The sequence below is a fragment of the Athene noctua genome, chromosome Z (assembly GCF_965140245.1).
Source record: "Athene noctua chromosome Z, bAthNoc1.hap1.1, whole genome shotgun sequence".
Classification (NCBI taxonomy): Eukaryota; Metazoa; Chordata; class Aves; order Strigiformes; family Strigidae; genus Athene; species Athene noctua.
In genome coordinates this window covers 85,149,797-85,162,922 of record NC_134077.1, presented here as the reverse complement: position 1 = coordinate 85,162,922, position 13,126 = coordinate 85,149,797, and the positions used below count along the sequence as shown (strand labels likewise).

Here is a 13,126-nt window from a genome sequence, read left to right as displayed (position 1 = left end):
ATGTATATTTACTTCAGCAAAGACTTCTGTAGAGCCCTACCTTATTTAGCATCTGCTCCAAGTCCTCTGAAGTCAACAGGCACTGCTCTACTCTCTGTAGAAGCTCATGTTAGACTTTTACAAAATTAATTCTGTGATCCACTCTTTTGCATAGTTTCCAATAGTTTCTAAGGAAAACTACTGAAAAAAACTTTTGGAATGTAAAAATACAGAAATAGTTACTATTTGTTCTTTTGCTGGAAAACCTATGCATTATAAAATGTGCATTGCATATAAAATGCTAAATGTGTATATTGGAGTGATGCATAAAATTTGCAGTCTTCAGAGGTTGCCCCTGTAGGTTCCTAGCAATTCTTAAACTGACTAATAATTTTATTTATTTCTTCTTCTGGCCTTAATTCAAAGTGCCAGAAGAACAGTATTCTGCAAAATATATCATTGAGTCTTTTTCTTGATAAATTTTTTTAGTTAGTTTTCTAATAGTTCTACAGTTAATGTTAGCATTCTGAAAATTGTGGCTATAGTTACTATTGTATAGAAATGTATTCATAAGTGTCTTGAAAACTTTATATTGAATTTTGAAATTTTTGTGAGGGTTGCATAGGGGAAATGCCATTATAGAACATGAAGAAAGATTTTACGGATAGATGCTACAGCTGGTTCACTGATACTATAACAGCATTACTTTGAACAGAGGTGTAAATTATACATGGAAAAGATGATAAATGAACTGGAGGGGAAAGAAATTAGTCATAATAAAAACTGTTTTGTCAAAATTAAAAATTATTTTACTATGCCACATTCAATTTAATAAAATGTTATTTAAAAAAACTTCAAAATATGCTTTTATTTTCAGTTTCTCAGAACTCGATTTCTTTACAAATCAAAGTACTGTATAATCCAATTTTTCATGAAACAAGTTGACCTGAAATTGTTTATTCCAAACTAAGGAAAAAGATCAGTGTTTACAGGTAGCATGAAGTCTTCTTTGTTTTGCTTTGTTTTGTTTGTTTGTTTGTTTGTTTTTAAAGAGGGCTTGTTACAGAGACATAATGAAAAAGTATCAATTAGTCTAAGAAGCCTAAGAGAAGATAAAATTGCTTCAAAAGGTAGGCCTGTTGTACTAGGAAGGATGCTTAAGAGGCAACTTCTGACAGACCTATAGATAGGATAGAAGCAACTGAACTCTTTTCATTAGGTGTTTAGACAATGTATATTGCTGGTTATGAGAGAATCTCAAGCATTCATGCATAGTCAAGCCAAAAGTTCTGATTTGTTTCTAGACATTATTTCCTTGGCTTGCTTGTTTAGAATGCTTCTCTTGGGTTCAGAGTGCAAGTTTAGTAACTCTCTTACCTGACTTGCTCTCTTCTTAATAGTATGATACTATCTGAATTTTTTGTACTGAATGATTCAGGAAAAATTAGTCAGCTCTGAGATGAGTCATTCTGAAGTACATTTACCACGTTATGTTGTACCAGTTACGTGAAGAAGGAAAACTTCGTATAGAATAATGAGAGTAGGGGTAATATAATGTTTAGCCTCTAAGGGTGGGGAGCAAGAGGCTTGTACTTTTTCAACTCAAGTGTAAAACTATTTTCTGCTCTTTCTGAAGATCAGATAATAAGGATATCTGAGCAGTGAATCACTTCAGTATGACATTATAGTTGAAATTTCCTGCACGTTATTTGGCATAGCATTTTTAGAGTCTGTTGTGGTCAGGAAACTAGCTTTGAAAAAGCAGTCAAACCACTGAATTTCAGCTGTCCTGTGTTGAATATGCATTGAATGCATCCAGTTCAGATTTAACAATATATACTAAATTCCCACATTTCATGGGAATGTGCTCCAGTTCTTTTTAAAAGTTTCACCGCAAGGTTGTACCAGCAATGTATTAGTGCTTGTTTTTGTATAATCCTGGTTAAATCAAGGAACACTTACAGCTCAAATTACACCTTTTTTTTTTTTGCTTACATTAGTTACAGCCAAAAACTTCTTCAGAAACATCTTAGAAACTTTCTTAAATCTATAATTAACAGCAATAAAATGAATTATTATAATAGTAATTTCTTATTTTTTCTGTACCTTTAAACCGAAAATTGAAGGTGACCTACCGGTGCGTGCAGACTTTTTGGTGATGCTTCTTCATTCCATTTAAATACTATTTTATTCTTTTAGCTTCTTAGAAAAAAATTAGGTTGTCCTCATTTAGGAGACCTTTACAGTTTAAGACTGTTTTAGTAAACCACAGGAATATGAGAAAGAACTTTTTTTTTTTTCTTTTTTGTAAATGTTTTTCCAAAAGTCTTCTATTCTTAAAGGATATGTGTCCTTCTATATGTGAATTGCTCCAATCCTTCAAATTATATTTAACTGAATATCTCAGTATTAAGGTAGCCATATTAGATTCTATTTATTCCCTTCAGTCAGATTCTTTACCAAATAAAACTGTTATAATTTTACTCTTTTCAATGGAGCTTTACCATTTAATGTCTTATAAAAAAATACAGTGCTTGAGCAACTGGCACAAATCCGAACCAGTATCTAAACAGTATATAAACTGACTTTCATGGTATTTGTTAGGAAAGTAATAATGAAAAGTTTTAATATCTGCAAGTTCATGTTTAAAAAATAACAGGATATTACAAAGTCCTGCAATCAAGATCATATACTTTGTGTGGTCTTACTGATAGAGTACTTATTCATGTAATTAAATCATTCAGTATCAATATACAATAAAGAAAAAAATACATTTAAAATATATCATCAAGAATATATCATCAAGAACCATCAAGCAACTACAAGAAAAGCCTAGACTAAGCTCCAGCTGAACCATGATTATGCCATACTGTGTGTTTCTCCATTTTCTGCCTTACCAGTTTCCAAATGTAAAGGTATTTGAATGCATTGTTAATTATCAACAACTTTTATTTTGAAATAGAACTGGGTAGGGAAGTTTTTAAGTTTTCTGGTTTTCTCTGAAAAAATAAATTGTGAGACGGGGTGTGTCGTGTTTCTCAAATTGTGGCTTGATCTTTATCCAGTGTATAGTTGTGGGTCTTCATAGAAGCCAGTTATGGTGCAGAGTTTATAACCAGTTGATCTTCTGTTCCCATCTGTTTTCTGTATAACAACTTGAGTTTATTGTGGAAAAAAATATTTGCAATATTAGTAGGGCATAACTGGATTATGTCTAGACAGTGCTCCTACTAAGGGCCAAGTTGACTTCCAGTATGGAGCTTGAACCTAGATCCTGTGTCTGTCAGGAGCCACTCATGCTATCAAGACAGACATTATCAAGACTAATTAAAAACATGAATTAGACTTGAGCAGACCAAGGCTGAGCAGGAAGCCAAAATGAATATAAAATCAAAGGACAGGGAAAGAATGTGCTGTCAGCAGGAGGGAATTTCAGGAAGTCTATAGTGCAAAAGGTGGTCCTGGATCAGAAACAAGCGTTCAGGTGGCAGGAACCAGGAATTTGGGCTACATAAAGAACAAGCAAGCAGGGAACAGGAACAAGATACTGGTGTGCATTTGCAGCCAAAACACAAGCTGTGTTGGCAAAAACAACTGATTGAGCTTATCGGTCCCTTCATCACAAAAAGTCAGGTTTACACCAAGTAGCTTGCTGAAGATCTCAAAATACTGGAAGTAATAGTTAAATTTTTGATTATAACAGTTACATAATTTATATTTGTATTTGTAATTATGTTTGCAAGTACAGTACTGGTTTTTATCCATGTTTTATTAAATACTTAGAGGATTAATAAAAATATATAATCCAGCAAAGAAGGAGAAAAACCCAGAGCTCTGCCTCATGATAATTCTCCAAATAACTATATAGTGTAGCAGAGTTCTCTTTTGCTTGCCCAGTTTCTGACAGCATACTTCTGTTCCAAGGTGCATAATGACTGTACTTTGAACAGAAGCATGCTTAATGTATTTGTACATCTGGTTTGATTTTAGGAAATAGAAAATATAAATATAATCATCTTCAGCATAAAAAGAAACATTAGCATAGCCTTTAATTCCTAATCAACTGTCTTAGCCCTTCGAGCTGTTATACAAGGAACAATCTGTTTTCAGAAAATGGTCAGCATTTCCTTGTTCCTACACTACTACCAGTTGGGTAGGGTGGCCATTAGGTTTTTTGTGTTTGGGGTTTTTTGGCATTTTGCAGGGGTTTTTTAGTTAACCTGGACAATATTTAGAATTACAGGCTTTTTCTATGGTGGCACTTAAGCCTCTTCAGGACACCATTTCTCTCAGTTTTATTAGGTCCCCCTATGAGGAACCCTGAATTCTCTGATTAGTACCCAGCTGTCTTGTGTTTTAGTGACTGCAATGCTTAGGTTTGTTATCTGAACTACACTTCAAAATCTGACCTGTCATAAAACCTAAGCTTACCTGAAAAATCATGAGCAACCTGCAGTGATTTTACTTTGTTTTAGTTAACTTATGTTAAAAGCACATCCTTCTCATGTAGGTAGGGTGATTGCATAGTCGGTGAAGAATCTGTATCTGACAACATAGAGAGAGTTTTTCTTTAGGAGCCTTTATTGCGTTTAGGAGCAACTAATGAGAAACTCTGGCATTTTAAATTTTCTACTCAAATTTACTTCCAAGTGTGACAATATAACAAAGTTTAAAAGGTAGTATATGTGTTTCAGAAGAAAGAAACACAACAGCTGATGTAAGGTTTAGTATCACAAATGACACATCTAGGAATTTGAACCTGGATCTCAAAATCTGACCAAAATTTGTAGGAACATTTTAAATTAAATGTTCTATACCTGTACATTCAATCAATGGAAATAATGAATAGTAAATTAAATAATTCTGTAGAACTTACACTTCTTCCTTTAACACAGTTCAGTTCAATATCTTTCCAACTAAACTTCTGTGCTGGTGTCAAACATGGTGCTACAATGATCTATTCGTTGCTCATTCATCAAATATGACATATTTGAACTGATGGAATGAAAGGTTCTCAAATTACTGGGAAAAAAAAAAAAATCACTGTAGGATCCAACTAACAAAGATGATAATAAAAAACTTCCATCTTTCTGCACTGATCATAGCTAATTGCTCCATAGGGATAGAATATGAGGATTGCTTTAAAAGTATCTGCTACTTAAAGTTCACTCTGTTTTCAGCATCATCATATCAACAATATGAAATACGCTGGAAAGCTGTGCAATTTTTCCTATGTATTTTAACAGGAATGGCATATTAGAAAAATGTAAATATCTTGAGAAGGTATTATCTTTACACAGAAAAGCTTTTAAGAGGATAAATTACTACCTTTATTTCATGAAGTAAGGGATAGTTCATATGTTCACTTAATGTTTTTTAGTTCACAGCGACCTTGATATTTTTTTCCTACAATTGTGTTAGGCTGTATTAAAATGATGAATAACCTGATGAAAATGTAAGGTTAATGGGCTTTGCTTAAAAAGGCAAATAGGGAGCTGAAGAATCTTGTTAAATTTCATAAATACATATAAAGAATTTAATTTAGAATTGAGCAGATCTTTTCATTGGTCATTTCCCTTGACAGGTTTTATTTCTCACACACTAAGCTGTTATTCCTCTTCCTCCTCTTTAATAGACAGAAATTCAGCTAATCCTGTGAATTTTTATTAGTCCAGCATGTGATATCTTTATAGGCAACAAAAAGTAAGACATGAGGGATTAAAAAGAAGCTCAGAGATCAGTAATTATCGTCAATTTGGGTATAAAAATCTGAATTTTTTCCAGTTCAAAGAACTAAAACTAGTTTCACATTTAGCTGAAGGTCTGTCCTTGCATTTCTGTCCAGATTATCAAAGGGTTGAAGGTAAAAGGGACTTCTGGAGGTCATCTGGTCCATGCCCACCTGCTCAAACAGGGCCACCTAGAGCTGGTTGACCAAGACTATATCCAAAATGGTTTTGAATATCTCCAAGGATCGAGACTCCACAAATACCTCAGTTACCCTCACAGTAAAAAAGTGTTTTCTAGTGTTGAGACTGAATGTCCCGTGTTTCAGTTTGTTCTCAGTACCTCTTGTCCTGCCACTGGCCACCACTGAAAACAGTCTAGCTCCATCTTCTCTGCACCATCCCTTCAGTTATTTATATACATTGATGAGTTTCCTCCTCACACTCCTCTTCCTTAAGATAAACTATGCCAGTTCTCTCAGCCTTTCTTCAGAGGTAAGGTGCCCCAATCCCTTAAATCATCTTAGTGGCCCTTTGTTGGACTCCCTCCAGTCTGTCCATGTCTTGCTTGTACTGGAGAGCCCACATCTGGACACGGCACTCCAGGTGTGGCCTCACCAGTGCTGAGCAGATGTGAAGGATCACCTCCCTCAACATGCTGGCAATGCTCTGCCTAACACGCCCAGGAAGCTGTTGGCCTTCGGTTGCCGTGAGGGTGCATTGCTGTCTGATGGTCAACTTGTCGTCAATGTGTACTGGTGCATGGGGCTGTTCCTGCCCAGGGGCAGAGACAGGACTTTGCACTTGCCTTTATTGAACTTCATGAGGTTCCTATTCGGCCCATTTTTCCAGCCTGTTGATGTCCCTCTGGATGGCAGCACACCCATCTGGTGTATCAGCCACTCCTCCCAGTATCATCTGCCGACTTGCTTAGGGTGCACTCTGCCGCACCATCCGGGTCATTAATGAAGGTGATAACAGGACCGGACCAGTATTGGCTCCGTGGGTACACTGATAATTGCTGGCCTCCAATTAGACTTTATACCCCTATCATCACCCTCTGGGCCCGGCCATTCAGCCAGTTTTCAACCCACCTCACATACATAACTTAAAAGCTACACAGCTTTTTAGATCAGCAGAAAAGACGGAAGGTACAAACTTCCCTGGAGACATCACAAAATCAGTCAGATCTAGGTAAGTTGTATGGATTGAAACACTGAATTTTTGTATGTTGATTCCTAGAAATGTAATAAATCAAATCAAAAGTACAAAAGTTACATATAAACTACCAGAAGTCAAGCAGCTTTTTTGACAGAGCTGGCTTCTTCTGCATAAGCCTTATCGCATCAGGTTTAGACATTTATGCAGAATCTTCTTTAGTTTTATATGCCAGCACAAACTGGTTTTGCGTTTTGGGGTCAGAAGCAGATTCAACACAAGAGTGAGGAGTATTACTGCAATTCACAGGGCATTTCCTCCACCAATGAATGAAGCTAGACACAGTTAAGTGTCTTCTCATTTGAACTTAGTTCTGTGCTTTATGGTAACTATATCCAAAATGAATATGCATTTAAGCAAAACTGAGTGAAGTAAAATCATAGTACAAGACAGCTTTTCTGTTTGCTGTTTACAGTGTCTAATGCGACAGGACTTTACCTCTTAATGAAGCTAGTGTGGGCTACCATCTTTTAAATATTTAACAGTATGCATTGATGAAGCCTTTTGAGACAAATATGTATAAAATCCATACAGCATTTCTACTCCATACGGAATAAACATAAATGCAGAGAGAGAATTTTTAATTATGACATACTATTATCCTTCAGCTGCCTATGTGTGATGACTGAAAAATACCATATTGCATTTGAGAAAAAGAATCTGATATTATACTTGAAGGTTACTACGTGGAAAAACACAGGGGAGTATTACTCTTGCAGCATTTGACAAAGTGTACTGGAAAAGGGAAACTCAAATGAAGTTAACCACCTTTTCTGTCTTTTGAATTTAATAAAATTTGCAAGTTTCTAGATCAAGCTATTAGTCTCAATTTGCTCACTAACTCATGCAAAGAAAGGAAATTTTTTAGACGGTTAAACAACCCTGTCAATTAGATGTTTAATGAATTAAGATGAACTGAGAGACATTCTTAACTGGCATCTGTTGATAAAGAAATAGCTACATTTCTTGAAGTTGCAAGGATCATTAATGAGTACTCTGTAAGAACAAATTGAATTTGTTTATTTAAGACCAAACTGTGACTTTTAGCCCTGATGTCATCCGGAAATTATAGTGAAAATCCCCAACTTTAAATACTGTTCTGTGATGGGACACAGTAAAGCTTTAGCAGATACATGAAACTAGCTAAATTTATAAAAGATTGCTTTTTTTTCCTAAAGCATGCCCTGTTTAATCATGTCCTTTTCTGAGCGTGTTTGCTGAGCAAAAGAATGTCTTCTAATGTCAATTGTATAAATACATTGTGGTTTAGTGCTTTAAAACGTGTGCTTATTACTTTTACAATTTCTCTTTGCTAATCCTGACATTATCTTGTGTGCTTCCTGCAGATGTAAATGAATGTGAAGCTGAACCCTGCAAGAATGGTGGAATCTGTACAGATCTTGTTGCTAACTATTCCTGTGAATGCCCAGGTGAATTCATGGGAAGAAACTGCCAACAGAGTAAGTATTGCATGGTTTTGTATCTATTTTTTAATATAAAATAAATATTTTCTTTTGCAGAAACAACTATAGTATATATGGAAATATTTCTCTGCTCTACAAATACATAATGCTCAAAAGAGCCTTACTCTTCTCAAAATGAAGTTTAAGAAACCTAATCTGTCACATGTCCAAGCAAGGCATCTGATATGATGGAAACACTTGCAAAATACAAAATTATTGTCTAAGAATCAAACAAGAAGGAGTAAATAGCGTGAAGTAGAAAAATACAAAACCAAATTAAGGCTAGGTGTTCATCTGGCCAAGTATCTTGTCATAAACAGTAATTGTTAGCAGATATCAACAAGTGTAAGAGGAGGGAAAAAATATGTTAGTTTCTTTGATATGTCACTAACCTCTGTAAATTGGACCACTGGTTTACAGAGAAGACATTAGTGGAGTTCCTCCAGGATCTGTCCTGGGAACAGTGTTGCATGATTTTACCAATAACATTGATTATGAATGCACTATAAAGGTCTGATTCCTGAAGTTGTTACTACAAGGGAGTTCTTCATGTATGAAAGGCTAGGTAATCTTCAAGACCAAAATAACAAAAATAAACTGCTTTGGTACAAAATGAAATATACCTTATCTTAACAGTTAATAGTGGATGTTAGAGGCTCATGGATTTGAAATACTGCAGAGAAATACCGCCTGTGTGTTTTAGTCAAACAAAGGATGCTAATGTGATGATGATGTGGAAAAAGCTAATATAGTCCCAAGATACATCAAGCTCGGTACCTTAAGGAGAAAAAGGAAAGTATTTGTATATTAGTGTTTGTAGTATTAGATACTGCATTCAAAATACCTGAAATACAGGAGTCATCCGCATTCAAGAAAGGAGATTTCTAGTTCAGGGAAGACCTATCATGTGTAGCAGGAAAATTTTTTTCTAAATGGTGCAAGTTGAATACTAAATAAATGAAACCATTACAAAGTTGAAGAATATGATTCATTTTTCTGTGTTCACATTGTGGATGCATGGGGATGAAGGGAGAAGAAAACAACATAGACCAATAACCACAAATGACAAGCTGGAAATTCTCTGAAGAAGCCTCAGTAAATATCCAGATTTTTATGTGCATCAGGCAAAAGATTTCAGGCATCCAATGTAACATTTATCATTCTAGAGAGCAATCAAATATTAAGATTTGCTTTGACAATTTTACAAGCCTATATGGCTACCTTAAAGAATTTGCAAAAAATGAACATCTATTAAAGTTTTCTGTAAAAGTTGCTGGTGAAATACTTCATGTATATATAAGGTGCAGTTGAATTTCCATTCAGAATTCTATCAGGAATCCCATCCACAGCTTCAAGGTTCATCCCTTCTGGTCTTTTGGCTGCATCTTGAACATTGCTCAGACTGTAGATCACATAACACTAATCTCCTGTTTTGCTAGAAGCAAGGTAGTTGGATTACTTGAAGTGATCATTGCATTTTCTGGATCATCATCTGTTATTTCATATCTATTTTTCTTTTTATAGATGTATATGTGATTACATGTAAATATTAATTTTGCGAAGTGGTATATATTACATATTGTACTGGATTTGGTTTTATGTGTATATATATCTACACAACAGATTTCTATTTTGGAGAGCATATAACAAAATATATGTGGACGAAAAATAATTTGTAGTATACTGAAACAACTGCTAATGCCAGTTACTGAATTGCAAAATATTCTACCAACAATCTGTCTTTCTTGGTCATGCTTGGGGTATTTCCACTGCTAAGCCAAACACCTAGACAAACGATTTTTCTGGAGATGCTTCTATAGATACTCATAACTCTGACCCAAGACTCCATTGTCTAACCCATTAGGAAGAACGCTAAGGTATTTGAAGGATAATTCTATTGAGAGTTAAATTGTTTTTATACTTGTGATGGTTCTGTACAACAGTCAAATTACTTTGGTGTAGAGATCAAGGACAATGAGTTTTAAAATATGCTTGCAGAAGCAGTTAATTTGCAAGCTGGAGAGCATGTATGGTATGGTAAATGGAAGGCATGGCAATGCAGCACTAGAGTGTAGTGGTAAAAAACTCCTCTTCTGTACGCCCTCTGCATAGGGACCTGCCAATGTGGTGTCACAGGACATTATCATGGGAGGAGTGTGAAATCAGATGTGCTTTGAAGACTTAAAAGTAATATATTACTTAAATCAATAATTTAAAAATTCTACACAATGCATATATTTGATTACTTCTGTTATACCACACTTTAAACTCATGTTAGTCAGGTAAACATATGAAGAGTCATCAGTAAATGACAAATAATTAAGGCTGGGAGTAATACTTGTACTGACTGTAATCACTGAGCTACCTCTGTTCAGGAAAGTCAATTCGTTCTTCTAGCACTATGGCACAGTTCACAAATTTAGAGCATTCATCTACTTTTGAGCTAGCTTTAGCACAGCTAGTATTAAAATGGCAACTTTTTATGCCACCAACATAATTGTGTACTATACTGGTTCCTATAGCTGAGCTTGTAAATACTCTTTTTTTTATGAGAACTTTGTTTATGTCATCATACCTAATTATGTAATTACAAGTAGTAGTTACACATTCTAATTACAACATTAGAGTTTTACACATATTTACAGTAATCACGTAATTAAATATTGTTATGCTAATTATGTAAATTACTGGTTGCTGTCTCAGAATTACCTCACAAAGCTCAAAGACTGCAAATCCATATCACAGAATATGTGAAATATCCTAGACAGAGAATAAAAAAGGCAAAATTACCTTGTGCAGTCCATTATCCTGTCATGGCAGGCTTGTTCTCCAGGATGCATTTTCTAGTAGTCTGTCTAGTTTGATATAACCCAAACACCAATGCTTTGAAATAATGACTAATCATGTTACTCACCATCTTGAAGTAGTTCATGTCAGACTGTTTTAGCTAATGCTCCAACTGAATTTTCTCTCTTTTTTTTAATTCCACCATTTATTTTCACCATAATTAACTTATCCTAACTAATCTCAAATAATTTGCTTCCGTTTTATCTCATGTGTAGCATTTTCCAGGTGTGAGACAACTGTTGTATTACACACAGGTCCTTGTGAGCCTTGTGGGACATCCACAGAAAATCCTTCTGGCTAGTCCCAAGAGCCTCTGCTAATAACTAGTGCAGCTGAAGTGAGAGGAGAAGGCTTGTCTGGAATGAGTCCTAAATTAACAGTAAAATCCCCAATGAGCTTGGAACCCTATTTGGACCACCTTGACCATCTTCTGAGTCTCCTTCTGGCATGGATGAGGTTTGGAGTTTCTTACTGAGAGCTCAACTATGGAAGAAGGTTCTCAGAAGACATGGAGATGATCTGGCCAGCTGATGTGCTTTGCACCCCAACAATACTTATGCTCCTTTGGGGCCGCCTCCTGTTTTATTTACATATCGTTTTCATTTTGTAACACTGGCCTGAACTCTTGGGGTTTTTTTTCTGGAGAGACTTAAATTCACTTTTCTTTCTTTCTTATTTTCTACTGCTATCTTCAGCCATTCAGGCATAAATGATACTTAAAGCAGCTGCTTCTCATTGCTGTAAAGCACAGGATGAGGCAAAGTCAAAATAACGTGAAGTGCAAGAGCACTGATGGCTTCCAAACATATTCAATTGTTCTGGAATAAGCTTATCAACCTGTTAAGAGATACTTCACTGAGCATCTGGTATTTACAAAATTTGCCTGCAGATGTTTAGTAAACACAGAATGGGAAGAGAGCACCTTTTTCCATCCTCTGAAAGCAAAAGCTAAACTACATTAATTCCATATTTTCAGATTTCTTAAGGCCTCAGCATTTCCTTGATGCAGCTGCATCTCCTTCTGTTCTTGCACTCTCTGAACCTATTTCTTGCTTCTGCTGAATTCAAGCTATTCATTATGATTACCTCCATTACAGCTTTCCTTAGTCTTGGAGTCTCTATAAATAAGTACTGCTTCTAAGACAGATTCTCCTGGGGTTGAAGTTTTTACTTTCTGGATCACAGGCAACAGGGAGCCACTTTCATCAGTGTCAGATTGTTTGCATTATTCAGTACAAATCTGTATTGTTAAAATCTCCCATGAGCAACATGTATTGTGAACTGCAATAATTTGTGAGGACTTCCACAGGTAATTTTTGATCACTTTTTTTTTTTTTTTTTTATTTAGCAGATGGTAATATACACGTTAAAATTCCACCATTGTGCATTTCAGAGCTACATTTTGCTGATTGCCAAGAGTTGCTGCCGTTAAAGCATATGGCAAATTTTCTCATGCTTTTCTTTAAAGATACAGATCAGGCTAGTCACTGTAAATATTTTTTATATATGCTGTGTCCCTTTCACCTCCTTTTCTGTGTATTCAACAAGCCCATATGTAGGAGGACTGCATTCACAGCATGTGCACCAATTTACCTTGTCTAGCATGTAAGAAATCCTGCTAAAGCAGCATACCTTCACATTATTTTCATTTGATTCCTGCACTTTATGTTTTAATACTAAGGCGTCTCTACTGCACTTGGTCATCTTCTGACTTCTCCTCCAGGGGAATCAAAGTGGAATTTTTTTATTTAAATGTAAATGCCTCTCCTTTCACTGTAATTTTTCGTTTAAAATTATTTAAAGATCTGACAGGTTTAGGCATAAAGAGACTTTCAGGACTTCTGCTTACATGCAGCCTTACACTCTCAAGCTAGATGGTGTCATCCAAAGTGT

General features: G+C 35.4%; 1 protein-coding gene across 2 annotated transcripts in view; it reads left to right on the top strand.

The window, feature by feature from the left end:
• The window catches only part of EDIL3 (EGF like repeats and discoidin domains 3), a 257,972-nt gene that overhangs the window by 143,612 nt on the left and 101,234 nt on the right, over positions 1-13,126 (top strand). For both annotated transcript variants that reach the window (XM_074931730.1, XM_074931731.1), the window contains exon 5: positions 8,270-8,383. In XM_074931730.1, coding sequence (XP_074787831.1) covers positions 8,270-8,383 — 114 coding nt within the window. The remainder of the gene's footprint in view (positions 1-8,269; positions 8,384-13,126) is intronic.